Source organism: Anopheles coustani, chromosome 3 (genome assembly GCF_943734705.1).
Source record: "Anopheles coustani chromosome 3, idAnoCousDA_361_x.2, whole genome shotgun sequence".
Taxonomy (NCBI): Eukaryota; Metazoa; Arthropoda; class Insecta; order Diptera; family Culicidae; genus Anopheles; species Anopheles coustani.
Genome location: NC_071288.1, coordinates 92529408 through 92548862, shown reverse-complemented (window position 1 = coordinate 92548862; position 19455 = coordinate 92529408). Strand labels below are relative to the sequence as shown.

Genomic DNA, 19455 nt, shown 5'->3' with positions numbered 1-19455 from the left:
TAAATTATTTCACAAGAAGTTGTTGATTTGAATCGATCTTGCACCATTGTGCAGGTTTTTATTCTCAATTAAAAAGTTATTAATAATATAAAATGACACAAATGTGTTAAAAGCATTTTAAAACGGCACACAATAAAGAACACTTTTCTGCTTCAAACTACTTCCTGGAACGGATAGTGAATCAAGCGTAATGTAACACGCTACCACCTACTAGTTTGTTGCTTATAAATCAATTTTGCGTCCAATCGGTTTCAAATAATAAATATCGAACAATGTGTACACGTGCCATAAGCCCGGTTGAATAGGAAAAAAAAGAACGGATTTTCCGATTTTCCTCCCTTTTACGTATGCAAAAACATCTCCTGCAAATCACGACCGATGCGTTATGATGATTTCACATTTGTTTTTTTCCGCCATTTTTATTCCAACGCGCTTGCACTAATTGACGTTAACTGAATGCTGTTTAATTGCGTTGTGGGTTTCATCACACACGAGGGAAGCTGGGCGTAAAAGATGGATTATTTGTTTTCGGTTCAGCTGCACTCGAGCCGTCGCTAATTGTTTTGCTATTTTTGTGCCTTCGCGCCAAATGTAACTGTTTGTGGGTTAATATGCTTTCTCTATTTGTTGTTCGAATTACATAAATCGCAGGGCCATCTTGCTTTTGAACGATTTTATCTCACATTTACGATATTGCACTCGCGCTCGCCGAACTGATCGGTTGTTTGAGTTAAGTTGTCACGCGATTTCTCCTACCGCCGATTATCGTCCGTCCTCGATCGACGCGTTCGCTTTAGGCGTCCTTCTTCGACTTTGGCGCATTTCAATTCGGCTTTGCGCAACATTGTTTTCCGCTCGAAGGTGTAATTATGTTTGGCGGTTCGTGTTTTTGCTCATTCATTTTCTTCCTTTTATCCACGATTTCATCGATCATCGCTCGACTATGAGAGTGAGTCCGAAATGGAAAGGGGTTCCAGCTCAAGAATCCGACATTGATCGATAATTTCAACATCATCAAGCATCGTTTTGCCGTTGCTCGGTTGATCGTTCTTAAAGAAAAGGAAAACGAAGGCGGAGCTACTTAGGAGATCGAAGCGAGCGACCTTCGGGGCTGAGAGGGAGGAGAAATCGGTGGAGGACTATTGATTCAGCATTAATTTATGTGACATCGGAGATCGGTGATCGATCGACGGACGTTTGTCGGCCGGTTCCGGTGCTGGTTATTCCATTTCGATCTAAGACTTGGTCGGTTGATGCTGAAACCTTTAGGTAATAGCTTAGGACTTCGTAGTCCCTCACCAGGTACGAAACCGGGTAATTATTAACCCCATTAGTCGCTGTGACGTACCGTAGCTTATCGTGTTCTCGTCTCCGTGAGGTCGGTTCTTGTCCAGCTTCTTCTTCTGATGCCACGAAGAAAAAGCGCGCTCGCTTCGCTTATGAGCTGAATAATGGATTTTTATGGGGCGTATAACATTATTGACGTTTTTCCCCGCACTCTTCACGCTGATGTCGTCGTCGTGTGTTCTGAAGCCGAAAATGAGAACCGAAAATGAAGAAAACAAAACGCTAGTCCCGGGTAGACTTTCGATACTTTTGTTGCCCACCTTCGAGGAGGTGTCTGTGACCCTCAAACTTTTTAGATGTTGATCAATCCAACACGGAAGAAATCTTGGGTGGGATGTTTGGTGCCGGATTGAAATTCATGTTACCTGGACTTGGTTGGTATTACAAAAAATGGGAGAAGAAGAAATCCTGTATAGACTATACCCAGTTCTAAAATAGGTAAGATAGTTTTTAACCAAATAGTCGAATGTCCTGACTGTTTCGTGGGTAATAAGTATGAGCAACATTTGTACTCATGCTAATTTACACCCAGACTTTGTACCTAGTGGTATTTAATCTTAAAGAGTTGTCTACCTCAATAGGTAATACTTTTTGGAGAAACTATCCTCTATATAAATCGTACCTTTCTGTTTTAAGATAGCTTCAGTTTGTCTTTAAATCTTGCTCGTTAAAGTTCGGGATGCAGCACTTCGAATGAGAGTTGACAGTTGAAAGTGTGTTGTGCTGTTGAAAATGGGGAAATATGTCCTCTTCGGATTTCTATTCCTCAGTTCTGTCGTTACTGGGAACGTTATTTCCCTTCCGTCTGGTGATGAACAGTTAAAATCATACGATAACAGTGAGAGTGAATCGCTTCAAAGCTCCTGGTACCGGACGACATCGGAGGAGAATGACGATTTGCGGCTGCTTGGTGTAAGAAAGGAAGAGGTCCCTATCCTGCTGGAGCTTTACTACCTCGTGAAGGTGCTACAAGCCTATCGAGATCCGAACAGCTGGGGAAGCTATAACCTAAACGGTGCCATCGAACGCATTACGGACAAAGAGGTTGTCGAGGGATTGGAAAAGTTGCTCAACAGACAGAGAGCATTTCAGGAGATCTCGCTGATAGGGGCAGAAGGAACTGTACCGGATCCACTGCAGGTACAACTGGCGAACGACGAGCGGCTGCTGTATCCCTTCCTGATCCGCACGCTGAGGAAGGTGCTGGGCCTGAAGAAGACCAGAGCAATCATTTTGCTCGACGATAAGGATGATTTTCTGGGTGCGCTTCTGCTTGATATGCAGCAGGAATGGCAAGTGCTTCGGGAAGCCGTTAGAGAACTGGAAGAACGCGAATTGGGTGGCGTTGTACAAGAAGTTCCTGAGGAACAGGACAATTTGAGCTTGGAATCGGATAACTCTAGGGAGGATACTCTAGCAGGAGTGGAAGTAATTTCAACTCCACATAAGAATACCAATGATAACCAGGCCAATTTGGAGGAATTATCACCGGATCTAGTGGCCTATAACGTGGAGGATCCAGTTGAAGTCGGGGGAGATGCCGATGTAGGACATTTGATGTTCGAAGGATTGCCAGATGATGTAGATGAAGAGACGTCGACGCAAGTTCCACAAGCCGAAAGAGGACATCAGGATATAGAGGATCAAGCGCGCAGGGATCACAACCGAGGATCACAACATTCGGGAACGGTCCTTATCGTTCAGCAAACGACAACAGTTACTGATTCTCCCGCTCCACGCCCAGCCGTTCGTCCTAGCAGCCCCCTTGTCGTCTACAAACCCCTTCCTCCATCATCGCTTTCCTCCCCGACCGCATCCCAGCTCCAGGTCAACCAGATCGCGACGCAAGCCGACAAGGCAGCCATCGATCTGATCGCATCCGAGCTGGACAAGTTTATACGCGTGGTCGAGGAGCTGTCCGGGGTGGACGATCTCTCCAAGCAGCTGGATCTTTTCGACCGCAGCCGAATGGTCGGTTGGATCAAGCAAAGCTACGTACCGACGGTGGGGCTGGACCAGCGGGATTTCATCCGGGCACTGCAGCGGCTGCTGAAGACGAAACCCCCGAATGCGGGTCGGCGCGATGTGCTCGATACGCTGCAGTACCTTCAGGTGCAACTGGACCGAGATGATCGGACGAAGGCCGACATTGCGGAGGATACGGACGATTACTTTAAGCGCGTTTACGCTGATCAAATAGAAGAGGACCCTCCGACTGATGCAGAATCTCACCGGAACCATTCACCTGTTAGAAAATAAAGTGGAACCCCTCATTGGCGGTTGAAGTAGGAATATCGGATGAGTTTTTGGGATACTTTATCTTCAAATAAAATGTACAAAGTGTAGTAACTCAGACGGGTGATTTTTTCAATCGTTATTGAGTTATTACTAATTAATAAAAACCTTCTTAGTTCTATGTTCTAATATTGATAACGAATGTAGCGAATAAAGAATTATGTGGAGAAAAATAAAACCATTAGAGTTCTCGGTTTAAATCGAGTTTCAGTTCGATAGTTCTTTTCAAGCGTCACGCAAAGTTTTGGATTTGAGTGGGTTTCATTAAAAACTTTTCTCTTATTGTTATGATATCTTGCAAACACGTTTCCTTTCGGTTATGACTGCATCTGGATATGGTATGGGGCATCTGAATTATATCTTGATAGAAGCATTAAGACTTATATTCACCTGTGCGTCGACTTTTAGACTAAACAAGTTCTTTTTCTCTCCTTGTTTCCTAAGGTCGTCGGCGGACCCTGCGGCTACCATGGGTCGTACACGTTCTACAAGGGCGTCAAAATTACGTTCGGCACGAGCGGCACCACCACCTCCTCCGACCCTTCGTCTTCTTCGTCCTCATCCGTATCGGCGCCGAGTCCGAGCGGAAAGCCCACTGCCACTAACACTACCTCCGCCAATGGTCACAGCAGTAGCAGCAGTTCCGGTGACATTCCCGGTGTTGGTGGGGACGGGACGGCGGCGCCTGATGGTGACCCACCGGCGTCCGATGCCGCCCCAAAACACACCTCCCCGCAACGGCTAGACGAACAGAAAGAGCGTGAAGAGCGAAGGGGTGAGGAGGAAGGGGAAAGTGGCACTGGCAACACTGCCAGAGAGTGCAAGCGAACCGACACGAGTAGTAGCAACCACAACAACAACAACAACAATGCTAGTGTCAGCAACAACAACAACAACAACAATAGTACTAGTAGCGGAAGTGTTAGTGTAAGCAACAGTGGCAACAGTGGCAGCAGCAATGGCGGTAGTAGTAATAGTGGCAATAGCAATAGCAATAGTGATAGTAACGGTAACAATAGCTGTAGTACCAATGGTGGCAATAGTAGTACCAATGGCGGAAGTGGTGGCAAAAGCCAAAATGGCATCCAAACGAAGCCGGCGAAGCAAACGCAACGAAAATGCGTCAGTGAAAATGGCGTCGGTGGTGTGGGTGGAGGCGTCGGCGGGGGCGTGTCGGGTGGCAGTGCTGCCAGCAGTAGCAACGGCACCGGCAGCAGTACCAAAGCTGGCAACAATAATTTATGCGGAATGGCGTCGCTGGATCGAGAGTAAGTTTTAGATTGACCTACATGTTGATTAGTATTAAATTGCTCGCGCTTCAAACTATGTTTCAATCATCTGAAGCTTCTTTTTGTTGTTTACCAGCGGTGAATTATTCATGAAAGTAAAAAACAAATGTCAGAGTAGATAATGTTCCTTTCATAAGCATAAGCACAAACATATTAAGCATTTTAACTTCCCTTCCAATGATAAGCCGTTTTAAAACGATTGGTTTTCTTGTTTTGTTTAACTTTACATTTGAAGAGTGTACTTTTATAAATTGATTAATTTTTTATATTTCATTTTAAGTTGTTGTTTTACGGCACTCATTCTGTTCTCTTTTTCCATGTTTCATCCTGATCATGAGTAATGTTTCTTATTGATGCATCAATTGTATTTAATTAGAACACGCTTGTCAAATATTATAATTTAACTTGTCGTATTCTTTTATCAACTTGTTCTATCTCCAACTTCTTTCTAAAGCAAAGTGTCTAAACATCTTTTGCTCAACTGTTTGCATTGGGACTGTCGATTTGCATACGCTATCGGCTCCCTGATCGCTGCACGCCCCGAACGCGCCTTCCTTGTGCTAGAATGTCGAATTACCATAATTTTCCCGGTCATAAAACAACCCAATCGACGACTTCGCCGGGCCAGTGGTCCAGTTTTGCGTCGTGCTTGGCGAGATCGATCGATTAAACCTTTCACCGGGTGCAATTTTCTGCAAACCAGTCGCGAACGTCTCGCGTTAAAGACTCGCCTCGTGCCTTCAGCACCGGTCTCACATCGTGCTCGGAAAAGTGTGTGGAAAAGGGGGGGGTCCGCTCCGAGGCGCGGTTCATGTTTTTCACCTCTTCGCTTTGCATCTTCCTCTCGCTGCCAGTGCCGTTTTCTATTCCCTTGCGCAAGCGATGCGATCGGTCGCAGACCGTTGCTGATCGTCAGCTTCCCATTCCTAACCGAGCTAGAAGCGAGTCGAGGTCGGTTGAGCTGATGTCTGCGAACCCTACGCAATACGCAACCAGGTGGATGGATTGAAAAGTAGTTAGAGGAGGTTAAAGTTCTCTTCTGATTTTATTCTTTCTACGAATGTGTTTGAGTCCAACTAACTTTATTATTTCATCTCGTTATGAGATGAATGTGTTTGAGTCCAACTAACTTTATTATTGCATCTCGTTACCTTCAATATTTTAAAATGTAGGCTCATTGTTGGATTGATTAAAAATTTTCGGCAAATTTTCATAATTTAATTTATATATTTTAGATTTTTTCCTCTTTCTCGAAACTTATCTTCTCAATCACTTCCTTGCTTCTGCACGATCACCAAGAACCTCGTTTTGTGTCGCGTTCAGGTATTTCACGTCCAGTTAAGGCCAAATCTCGACATCGAAATCGGTGATCGCGTTGCGAACGCACGTTGCGCGAACCAGTTCGTACGTGGCGTAAGAAGCTACGCACGCGTGCGCATCAACAGCGTGTGTGAGCGCGTGCATATGTGGTGTGGCCACGTTGAAACCGGCGGGAACACAAGTGTATCGAGTTGTTTACGGGCCCAGGAAGAACTATGCTAATTAGACCACAAATGTTGTGATCTATGCATTCGCGACGTTCCGCGCAGTTCCTCGGAATTCCGGGATTATATGGCTTTTACTTGTAATCCCGACCCTTCCTCTTCCCCTCAGTCAGTTGACTCAGTCCTATTTCCCCCTAGGCTCGCGTTGTCATCCCGTGTTCGACGTGGCGAATGATTTCCATAATGATTTATTCCCCGGTTTTTGTTTGTTATATGTTCACGATCCAACAGCGTAGAACTTCCTCCATGTTCTGTCTCGTTGTTTTAGGTCCTAGGTTTTGCCCATCGTACGGACAACTTCCTGTCTGAACGCTGTCCGATTGTATATGAACCGAGAGGTTTCGCAAAGTCCACGCCACTCTTTGTCTTCCTCTTCGGCGGTGGGTTTCATATTGATTTTCGTTGCATTCGATTCAGTCACATTTTATCCCCGCCCCTCTCATCCATCGTACAGCGTTGCGAAGAGAATGCACGTGCCCTACATCGACACTCGAGACACTACAATGTTTCATGCTCGGAGGTTCTGTTCTTTTTTTTCCACCCCGTTCGTTCCATTATGATGATTTACAGTGCATGCCGAAGGCCCAGTAAGGGGGATTTATTTTCCATTATATTCTGTTTGAGGTTTTTGAGGTTTTGTTTCTCCACTCTCTACCTACTTTTTGTCTGTTTTAAGAGTGTCTTTCATTGTTAAGAAAAAGAAACTCAGTAGCTACGTTCTGGTCAAGTTACAGTTGTTTTTGGTTGATGCAATTAATACTCAAATAAAAATGGTTTGACTCATCATCATTGACGATTTTTTCACCTCGTTTAAAGTAAACGAATGTGTTATACTTTTCGATTACCTTGTATACACACTTAAAATTTTTTGCCGAGTCTCGGCTATTGGTTGCCGAGATCCGCACTGCTGAGCGCTCGGCAATGCTCTCGGTTAAACTTTTCTAACCGAGCACCTCGGTTAGTTACAAAAAATGACAGCTCGAGTGTTTAACTGAGTCTGTCGGTAACGAATAACCGAGATATCAGTAATTTTTAAAAACAATCATTTGTGCAGTTTACTGCACATAACGAAAACAAATTCGTTCGTCGGAAGTTTTCAAAAGGTTTTGTGTGAGTATCTTTAGAATAATAATAACGGCGATATGTTCATTTTTCAGTAAATATTCATCTTTATCGCCGGGAGTTAAACTGTCTGGTGTTGGGGATGGATGTTGTTGAATTATATGTCTTTTCAAAGACATAAAATGTTTATAACAGCAGCGACATTTTCCAACAGTGCAATCATAAAAAATACTATCCGGGTGGAAGTGTCCTTGCCGGATATGAATATTTATAAGCCGTTGCAGCTTTTCTACGTATACACACACTTTTTCCTGGCAAAAAAAGCATTTGAGGCTGGGAGTCACAACCTAAAAAGACAAATATCTATGATTTAACCATACTTATAGCAAATGTCGAATAATCTTACATCCTCCTGCTTAAGGATGTCTAGGATGTTATCCATTTTATCACTTTTGTTGGTCACGGTTTTAGAAAATGTTTCACGCTCGTACTTAATAAACATACTTCGACGACGTAAATAAAGTATGACGGAAGGCGAATGACAGATGACAGGTGACAGTGCCGACATCTCGGTTACTTTGATAACCGAAATCGGTAAGAAGGTTCTTAACGGAGGTGCTCGGCATACACTGCAGCCGAAAATCGGTTAATTGCTAAGGTTAGCTGATTTTTCGGTTCACTACAATGCCGATTCTCGGTAAAGGTGGATTTTAAGCCGAGATATCAGCAAAGTATGCTCCAGCCGAGCGGTCTCGGCAATAAAATTAACCGAGGCCGTCAAAAATTTTTAAGTGTGTAGTTGCTTGTATTATGTTTTATTTTGTTTCATTCCACACATTTTCCTCATTTATATTAGTCATTAAAGCTTTTATAATATCGAATGTTTCCTTTCCATTTCCCCTTTGCGTCGTGCAAAGCAAATTCCTGAAAAGATTAAAATTGGCTTGCCGAACACCTTTTATTTCTATATCACGTTCCGGTATCGTAAACCGGATGAACCGTTAGTTAGTTTCGATTCTAGTTCTTCTAGCTTCCCACCTGAAAGGAGAATAGCAAATAGGCAGATAGAATAAGCTAAGAAGCAATAAATACTCCAGAAAGAAAATGACACGAGCTCACACAACAGACACACGATAAACCGCGAATCCCGCAGCCCTGCTTACCGTTCTCCGCTCTCTTCTTCTTCTTCTCGTTTCCCCTCCCCTCTAGCAACCTACGACCGCTGGTGCTGGCGCTGGGCGACTGCATTCCGGTTCGGCCGTGGTCCGACTCGCCGATCGCGTGCCTGGCCGAGCTGCGCATGGTCTGGCGGGACCGGAACGAGCAGTGCCTGCTGATCGCCCTCCGGCTCTACTTCCTGCCGGAAAACACACCGTCCGGCCGCAACTGCCACGGCGAGGTAAGTGCAACTTTTTAATGCATTTTAAATGCGGTTTTCCAAACGGACACCCCCGCGCGCGAAAACGGGATGATGGACGGGCCGCCGAGGGGTCGGCTCGCAAAGGTCAAGCGATGAAGCATGTCCTAAACGGGGCGGATAGGTCTCTGGTCAGGTGCGTGCGGTCCGATGGTGCCGTAGTTGGGTTTTTGGGGCTTGGCTAATCCGTCCGTTTTATGGGACCGTTGGGGGTATTGGCGGGGTGCATCTTGGGCTGGCGTTAATGCATGTTCAAAGTTGTCCATTAGTGTGGCTTTGTTGCGAGCAATATGCTGGCTTTTCATCAGTATTATGCTAGCAGCATTTATGTTTATAGGTAAAAGCTTTCGAAAAGATTTGTAACACTTTGTTTTCCATATAATCTACATACTTTTTATTATTATTAACTTTGTTTTAACATAAAGAGCAATATATTTAAATTGTTCTTCTAGGAGATGTTGACACATTTAGACTGTACCGAAGAGATGCTAGCTAGTGTTGTGCTTAATGAATCTTTGGACGAGATTCATTCACTTAAGATTTATTCAGATGGATCCATGAATCTTTACGGATTCGAATCTTCAAAGTTTAATGAATCTTTCGAAACCTTAATGACTCTTCATGAATCTTTCATGGAACTGTCACGAATTTCAGCGATTCTTTCATTGGTGTGAACCATGCGACCAAAAACCAAAAAAGGGTCCCTCTGCCCATTTTAGGTTGATCACTTTTCAGGAGTTGGTGCGTCTTTGAGATTCATGAATCTCTCTACGAAAGATTCATGAATCCCTAAAACGCAAAGAATCATTCAGATTCATGAATCTGAGTCTGATTTACACAACTCTAGATCTACCGAAATTCAATTAACTTTGACATCTGGGAATTTCTTAGACATTCGTACCGTAGTTGACAAAAAGTAATATTTATTTTCACGAATACTACAGAGTTAGGTAGTTGTTGGAAAAATGTGTCCCGTCCCAAAACGCTTATGCTTTGGTGGCCACATATGTTGTTGCTGCTATGCTGTGCTTCAAGTGCATGCAGCGCACACTCACTGCTGGCCAGAATGTTTCAATCAAATCAAATCTCATTCCATGTGCCCTCTTTTGGGGTGGCACACGTACAAAAGCCCCCCCCCACACACACACACACATGTGCACACCCGCACAAGATGGCCAATTTTATCTCGTGCTTATCCGAACCACGACGACGACGACGGTGTATGGCCACAAAAGAGCAGCATACGGATTCCGTGGACGTGTACATCTATGCTTCCGTCGGGGCCTGCTTGCGGAGACACCGTATGTGTCACACACACACACACATGTTGGCCCAAAAGAAGTTTCCATTTAGGCCGCCCGTTCGTTCGCCTCGTCGATCGATGTCGCCAGGGGAGTCGTTTCTTGTAAAGGGGCGCTTTTCGCTTGGCTGAATGTGACTTTGGCTCTAGGAGAGTATCGAAGTTGAGACGGTTCCCTTCTGATTCGCTCGCAAAATATTTAACACCCCTTTTTCTTGTGGTTCTTACGTGGGTTCAATTAAAGATGATGGGCTACTTAGAAGGGTTTTTTTTGGATATAACACACATTTCTCGTTCCATTTTAACATGTTAGGCTTTTTTTTCGGTAACACACCTTCACCCTGCATCGAAATGTAGTTATTCTAACCCATTGGAAAGTTCAAAATTAACCTACCACCCCTCCCTCCCTCCCTCCATTCCTACTCCAATTAATTTCATAGTTTATAATTGGGCAACAAAAAGTTGTGTGGCCGTTTTTGGGGGTAAGTGAACGAAAATTTATTCACCACACACGGCGGGAAAAGGGAAATGCGGGCCTGCGCACGCCGGGTGGCCATTAATTTTCGATGATTTCCAGAGCACCGTCCCATCGCACGTTACGTTCTGTGGGGCGTGAGGACAGGGAAAGCGAATGGTGTAACGCTTTGGCTCACTTAATTCGATGGCCAATGAATTTGAATTTCATTACCGTTTTCTGGCTTCGCATTTCGGGTGCGTTTTGTTTCTGCACACAGGTTTGTTTGATTTTCCGAGTGACGTCGAATGAAAAGACGTTAAATACAATTTTGCAGCATAAATTACAAGGCTTTTCTAAACACTCTCCAGGGTTTCTGGTTGTACCGTACGGTTTGATGAAGTGTCGATCTCACATTCGCGCCGACCATATCAGAGTTTCAGTTTTTCTTTCCTCTCTTCCACGGGACAGTTTTTCCACCGCGAAACATACCGAACGCGGGGTAAATGTAATTGTGACGCTAAATGAAACCGGACAAGCATGAAAATTTATGCTGCCATTGGCGTGGCCTGCCATTTACGGCGCGTACGTGTTGGGAGTGAAACCAACCCAACTGTCCCTTTTCCCCGTTCGCCAGCATTCCGAGATGTTTCTTTTCCCGTGGAGTTCGCTTCGTTATGATACTGTTTTTTTGTTGTTTTGGTTCGTTTCATGTGTGTGCAAGCCCGTCTGTTTAATTTCGAACAAATGAACGTTACAGAATTGCATTACAACACCAGCGCAGCGGGGTTCAGTTCGTTATCAGCGAGTTGGGTCTGTTTTTTTTTCGACTCGAGTCAATTGCAGTTAACCTTTATGCTGAACTCTCGTGTGCGCTTCGGCTTGACGTTGCTTGTTGTGTTGTTGTTTTGTATGGTGCCTGTGTTTGGTTGCTTTGAATTCTCGGCTCGGTCCACCTTTCGCGCGCCCACTGGCCAGCCCTACTCCCTGCGTCTTCTTTTCCGATGTAAATCGGACGCTGATAAGCGCGAAGCACTGGTAGCCTTTTAAAGGGAAAAAAGGGCTGATGTAATATTACGCCCGCGATGGTGCCGTTCCTTTTGCTCCTTTGTGTCAGACTGTGTGTATATGTTGGGTGTTTGATAATGAAATGTTGCCGATGGGGAGGAACTTTCGAAAGTCGTTTCTCATTGCGATTCACTGGCGATAACGGTATCTTGCTTTATCACAGTGCTTGAAAGGCAAATAGCTTCGGAATCGCAAATAGGAATGGTTGTAGACTAATAAAACAAATAAACATAACTCGGAAATGCATCAAACTAAAATAATTTGAGCGGAAAAAGGTGTATTTAAAATATATTGCACAAAACATTGGGATTGATCTGTAACATAAAGACAATTGTGTTTCTATAAATACTGTATTAGGTTAAAAATTAATTCGATGAGAATTAAAAACAAGATAATATCAAAAACATTGAACAGATAAATATGTTTGTAAAGTACTACATTTTATTTATCAAATCGATAGCATTTTATTCCGCCATTGTTCTGCATTCACTTTTATATGTGTTATATCAGTTTAAACTAGTTATCTGCTGTGCAAATAAATTAAATTAAAAGCATCTTACAATCCGTTTTGTTCGTTCTTTCTGTACAAAGTAAGAACTTAATAAACCTAATGAATAATAAATGAGGATTATTAAACATTTTACAATGGTGATATTAATCCTGTTTATCACATCAAATCCCAAACTAGCGTAGGTAAATATAGCCTGTCTTTGTGGCTTGGTTAAGATTGCGACGCGATTGCATTACCAAGATTACTTATCTCTGCTGATAATGCGGTGTGTTTTTTTCTTCTTCTTCTGTTTGGAGGTCAGGTTAGCGTTAATGATTGTAAGTACAGGTTCGTGGATTATAAAGTGGCATGTTTTTCAATTTGATTCGTTTGTTTGTATTTGACTACTCCATCAGCACAATGAAGTGGTAAAACGCAACGTTGTAATTTTGTGCACTTCTCGTGGACGATGACACGGTTGACTCAGGCGTTCGAAAATGAGCCGTTTATTTTTTTCCCCACTAAACACACTTATCTGTAACGCCATTTTAACTGCGCCACAATGCCCTCACCTTGGGGATTGGATTCGTTGCTCGTATCCATCTTGGACGCACCCGGACGTGATTGGCCGTCGTCGTGAGCGAAGGCAAAACTATAAAGAAAACGGAAGAGCAGGCAAGTGCACAGGACGGACACGACGAAGAAACATCGCAACAGATCACAAAGAGCGCGCCACTCGGAACGGCCAACATGAGATGTTGGTCCGGTGACGCAAATGATGTCATTCCGTTCTAATCTGTCCCTTTGCCTCATCGAAAGCAGGTTCCTTCCCGTCCCGTGCTTCGGACTTCGGATGTTGATGGATTTTCGTTCGAGTGTCGAGGTGTCCATTATCGAAGCGCCTCACATTATTGGCTGAAGGGCTTGTCAAGTGTTTAGTGACCTTAAAGATGATAAGTTTTTATCTCTTTTTGAAACCAAAACGGTACTATTACGCGAAAATGGTAAATTTTTATATGAAACGCAAATTTATATAATCACAAACCAATGATTAATATGTTTCGATTGTATCCCGAAATTATATGCTAATTTTATTACCGGTGATTATATTTTGTAAAATGAATTTCACCGCCTTGTTTATTACCTTTCCCGAAAGGCGAACTTTCTCTCGCGATTACTCATTTCCTTTACATGTTGCTTTTTTATTTGCGCCTTTTTGTCGTCAATGCTCTTTGCTCCTGTGGTTTCGTTGTTGCGCCGCCCATTCGACGGAGGTTCGACAAACAAACACAATAACAACAACAAGAAGGAAAAAAAAACGAATGAAACCATTCCGCGCAGTTGTGTTGTGCAGGTTCTGCTCGCCCCTTCCCCTGCTGGCCCGCCGGTCCCAGGAGGTAATGTCGATGAAACCAAACGCTGGAGCTTCCTTTGCCGTGTTGGGTTCGGTTAATAATGTTGGTTCGTTGGGCCGGAAGGGGGAGGGCGAGAGAACGAAGCAAGCCACAGGGACAAGCTGTTGGGTGGATTCTAGCCTGGGCCGTCGGGCAAAACGATAGTGTCGGGCGGTATGCGATGTGGAGCTGCATCACGCGAACTGTATGCTTGTTACGCTTGGAAAAGGCGTTAGAGGGCGCGAGCAAGGGGTGAGCAAGAACGATGAGGGGTTGGGGGATACAAAAAAAAACCACCGACCGGTAGAAATGAGCGTTTGAAGCGGAGAAGAAATAGCCCTGCCCCACCGGGGAGAGATTGAGCAAGCGTGAATGAGCATAGATCTTTTGAGCAAGAAAAAGAAAAAAATGAAACGAGAAAGGCGAACAGAGCCAGTTTCGGTTTGACCGAACCATGCACTGTAAATTGTGCCTTTTTGCTTCATGTTTGTTTAGTTCCAACGTTTTTCATGTTTTTCTAACAGTTCTGTAAACTTTATAGGAGATATTAAATTGTTTTTGGGAATTTGAATATCAATTAGGCAAGAAATAAATAATCTTATGCAATATGGTCCGCACGGTGTACTATAAATTAAAACAATTGAATAATCATTTTCGTGCTATGTTAACCTTCTTATGGACCATCAATTTCTTTTCAATGATCTAAATAGTAGCAATTGTGAAGATAAAATAAATATAAATAAATATTATAGGTTAGATTATATTATATTTTATAGTTTGTTTTACTCTCAGTGTCAGTAATGGTATATAAGCATTAGTGTATGGGTTATATCAGACTAAATTTTCTTATTTCTATTTAAAAACATTCTCGTATCAAAATGTTATTATTACGAAAGTTTTCTAATCGATAATCCAGTCGAATAATGCAAATTTTGTTTACATTGACCCAATCTGATGTTTACGGACAGGTATTTAAATGTGTAACAATAGTTTTGTTATCTTTACTGCGTCAATTCAATGAGGGTATTTTATTGGAACAAATGATTTAACTTAGCAACCCTTGTAGCAACCCAAGCAACCAAGGGTGATGAAGTGAGAAGTCCGACGAGTCATCTCTCAGTCGTTCACTGCATCTCGCGGTTCCGCGTATAGTGAGAGTAAACCGCGTGTTTTTTGAGTTAAGACAGCGAGAGCGCTTTAGTAAGTCCCTGTTCAGGGCGGGGGGCAAGATCCCCTCACAGAAGGGGGGCACAATGGCTGGCACACATGTTTCTGCTATGCGAAGATAAAGATACGTTACGTTTGGCGTCGTTCGGGGCGCGGGCCTTCGGGGGAAGAAGCGACGGGGGAAAAGGGCGTAATAAAACAAGCATGTTGATACTATTTGTGCGCACAAGAGTGCATGATAGCAGGGAAGTTTTTCTTTTTTTTTGATGATTTTTTTTCCCTCTCAACCACGCTGATGTTTGTGTGTGTGCGAGAGCGGGGTTTTCCTGTTGATATGGGGAGGCTCGTTTGCTCCCGCTCACGTGGGGTAGTTTGACCGACTTCGTTATGCTGTAAGCCCCTCTCGCTGTGCCTCCCCCGACATTCTTCCTCTTCCAGCCCGTTTTCCCGAGGCGATGATTTGTTTTTGATAGCTTTCCGGCACGACTCGCTTATCCGTACCTCACGGCACTTGTTATCGCCATGGGAAGGGGGAGCAAAAAAAAAGGTGCCGGATACGCAAATGCAATTAACCGCGACTCACTCTCACCTCACGTGCTGATCAGGTACGCACCGTTCCGTTGTCTCATCCGTTTGAATGCACGTGAAAGTGAGAGCGGAAAGATGCACGTTTCCCATGATAACGCCATTCCGTTACCCCGAAACCATCACGATCAGCAAAGCGATTTACTTTTTCCCCATTTTTCTCGCGTACGTAGCAGCAGCTGCACGGGATCTGTCAAAGTCGGTTCCACGCGGTGTCTGGCGAGAAACTCACAGCAGCGGCACAGCTTCCCAAATGGGACCGGCAATTGCTCACCTGCTGCTGCGTTTAATGAGATTGAGATCTCGATCTCGGTTATTCGCCATCGATGGTGTGTGCTGGTTGGGAATAACTTGATCCGAGCGCCAACATCGAGCGTACCGTTGCGTGGGTGTTATTTTAGTTTTACATCATGTACAGTTCCATACATTCAAAGTCAGACGACTTAAAATTAAACACTATTCTATGTTATAAAATTTCTCAATAAAATTATGTTTGCTTTCTACGTTATAAACATGCACATTTAAGAAACAAATGCATATAACAGCATTTACCGTATTTTCCAAATCTTTCTTTGGTTTAAAATAATTTAAATTTGCTCTTCTCTATTGTATTTGTATATTAATTTTTTCCTCCTCCTCACAATTTGATACTTTAAGGGCATCGACAAGGTCGGCGGGAATTAAATTTCGATATTTCGTAGCTGAACGTTCCTCTATCCTTGAAACGTCTGGTTAACGTACATGGTATGTTCATGTTCGTCTTCGAAAAAAGAATCCGTTTCTTTTACTTATTTAATTACTCATTCGTACTAAACTATTACTTTCACTTGCAATCTGAAGGGGATTTTTAAAACTTTATTTAGAGTTTGGGTTTTTGCACTGTTGAAAACAATTTTTTCCAAAACTCGCAAAGCCAAAACAACTCCCGTAATCAGCACAACGCGCCAAAAGTTCGCGCTACAAATGTGTGTAATCTGTTTCAGATGCGATTGTTTTTTTTTTTGTTGTTTTTTTGCCTTCGAACTGCAAATCTTCAACTAAATGACTGTTGACAGGTTCTTCGCAAGAGCTAAAATGTTTTGGCAGCTCGCACTACCGCCAAGTGCACGGTAACGATGGATTATCTATCGTTACCGAACCTTGAACTCGCGCGGGGCGACGAATAAAGACCCCCGTGTGGAGTGTTGCTACTTGTTTAAAGTAGAACGAGGGAAAACTAAGAAAACTCGCCCGTGGGGTCCGGCTTCGCCCGCGGTTCCTTATTGGTTTGACTTTCCTGAACACCGGCAGCAGCATCTTCACTGAAGCGAAAAGCGAAAATGCTCATCGCCTCTAATCGGTGCTTTTCCTCGGTCGAAAAAACGAAGAAAGAGAGTACAAAGGGAAAAAAAACTCTTTACTGTTGTAGATTATGCACCGATTCGTAGAGTAAAGTGTGGCGGAGTATAGAAGCAAAGTAGAGAAGAAAAAAAAAACAGGCAAGCATAGAAATAATAAAAACTCCGTACGGGTTTTCGAGTCGGAAATCGTTTATTTAGTGCGGGTTCGGCAGGAGGAAAGGGTGGCGAAGGGTCGCTTGGGGTGACGACCAGGGTGGGTCGTAGTGGGGCAATACGCGGCCATGGTTGTACCGAGGCACGGACCTCAGCACACGCGGACCGGAGGATCAGTAAAAAAAGAGCTAAAGTAAGCGAGAGAGAGAGAGAGACAGCGCGATTTAAAAAATCCATCCACTGCTCAAAGACGAAGGGGAGGAAAACTTGGTGCTCAAAATGCAAGCTTCTTCTCCCGTCCTCAACCCTCGCCGCCCGTCGTCCGTGGCCCGTGCGCCACGACCAGACCTTTTTTACGGTGAAGGCCATGCACGAAGAAAAAGACGCGAAGAAGAAAAGCAAGAAACACAACTATATACACAACAGTAAAACATGAAAACGGCTTGCATCGGCGGGTTCGGGGTTCCGAAATCATCGTCCGCCGCGTTTTGTCGGAACGTAACGGAAACGAGGTCAGGGGGAGAAAACTAATTTATTGCGTTTTTTTTATGCTCTTCCGTTCCTTTCCTCCTGCACTTGGTGGCGTGGTGTGCGTGTTTGCGTGTGTGTGTGTGCTGCTCTTTCTTCTCGTTCTTGAAATGGCCCTCCGTTGCATTCTCCTCCGGTGCGCCCTTCTCAAGACGACATTACTGCACTTAGTACCAGGGTTGACAGGATGACGGATGGAGCAGAGGGATGGCCAGGTGGGGAAGGGCGTACCGTTGACAAGACGTTAATCGAGAGATCTGGTTTACATCGAAGCAGTTTGACACCTGCATGGCTTTTACTATTTGTATTGGTTATTACTCTTTATAATATGTTTACTTTACCTTATTTATAATTTTTCCAAATTGTTTGAAGTGAAAAGAAACACTTACACTTTTACACTTTTATAACTCGCAATATTCGTTTGATTAATTAATCAACATCTATGAACTTTTTTTGTTTTCTACAAGTGGCTTTCCATTCGAATTCTAAATCTATTAAATGCTTTGTATTGCTTAAGTAATTTAAAAACAATTTTATTGGTTTTACTTTATCTCATATAAACCTTTTATAATTTCAAAAAATAAACTCCATTCCGATCGAGGCTCTTGTACCAAATTAATATTCTTCTTTAAAAAGTATATGTTATAGATCGATGACGATTGCAATTCGCCCAAAAGCGCCTTAAGACATCGTTATGTCTGTTCTGTGGATACGTGACGAAATGTTACACAAACTGTAAAATGACCCGTCTTCGGCTACCGACAAAGAGACACACATACACAAGCACACATACACACAGTGTCTTAAGTCGCCACGCATAATCTGGCATGGTTCGTCGGTGCGCTATTTGTTGATGACTTTTAATTTTTGCTTTTTGCTTTTTCATAAACACACAAGAAGGGAAAACATCTCGCTTGACTTTGAGCAGTTTCCACCACTTTTCCCTCTTCGGCCCGTCTTGGACGGTCGGTTTTCTCACTCTCTTGGTTCCGATTTGTTGCGACCGGTGACGGATCGTTGTCTCCGCGAATATAAACAGTGAGTGGGCGAAAGTCGTGCAGATGCGCTGGTGGGTGCTATCTTAATTTATTTCCTCTTCTTTTTTCCCTTTGGTTTTTTAGTGTAAAAGCGTTTCACACTACTTTAAGATTAAGGTGTTTAGAATAGGGAAACGATAGTTATTTAAAGCAAGGATTAGACATATTGGAAAAGAATAAGAGAGGAATGTTCAAAGAATATGTGGGTTCATTTTGAGATCGAAAAACGTATTACATGTCGTCCAACATTGAATGGCGCACTTCTGACAAACTGAAAGGTTGATTCCGATAGAAATCATTATCATTATCAAAAACTCCACAAGCAGTAGAAAAATGCAAATAAAAATATCCCCCGTTCAAAAAAAGAAACAAACTGAACGTAAACAGCGACGTTAACGCGGAGACGGAATATTTTGTTAATGTTACAAAGGGAAGAAAAATTGGAATCGGAGTACAAACTACTGCCGAGATGCGTCTGCCGAGGGAAGGGAAAATGCGCGTCTCTTTCTTGAGACGGGGAGGGGTTTTGCGCCGCGGAACTCGTATTTTCCATCGTTCTGGACGTGGGGACGCGTCCGCGAACAACACGACCCGAGCCGATGTGGGTCAAGGCGCATTAAAAACCGTCCATTGGGAATGGAAATGGCCATCACATTTTTATTCATTTGCATTATGAATTGGAAAGACCAGACGCGCGTGGGTAACTACGATCCCAGGGGGGGATGGTGGTGGTGGGAAATGGATACGATCCCGGTGGCCAGCTGCCAAAAAGTGTATCGTAAAATAAGGGATGAATTCCAGCGAAATAGAAAACAATTACGGTCCATTTTTCCATCTGCACCTTTGCGCATCTTCACGCCGTCCACAATTTATCGCGTTATGTATGTTCTTTGCTTTTATAAATAACTTGCTGTAGAGGCCGTTTGGCGAGTTTTCCGATACATTCGACGGTTGGTGCGTGTGTATATGCACTCGTTCGTGTGAG

At 43.6% G+C, this 19455-nt stretch overlaps 1 protein-coding gene across 1 annotated transcript in view; it reads left to right on the top strand.

The window, feature by feature from the left end:
- Positions 1-19455, top strand: part of LOC131258627 (uncharacterized) — a 63827-nt gene that overhangs the window by 27543 nt on the left and 16829 nt on the right. The window contains exons 3-4 of the mRNA XM_058259979.1: positions 4087-4910; positions 8747-8936. Coding sequence (XP_058115962.1) covers positions 4087-4910; positions 8747-8936 — 1014 coding nt within the window. The remainder of the gene's footprint in view (positions 1-4086; positions 4911-8746; positions 8937-19455) is intronic.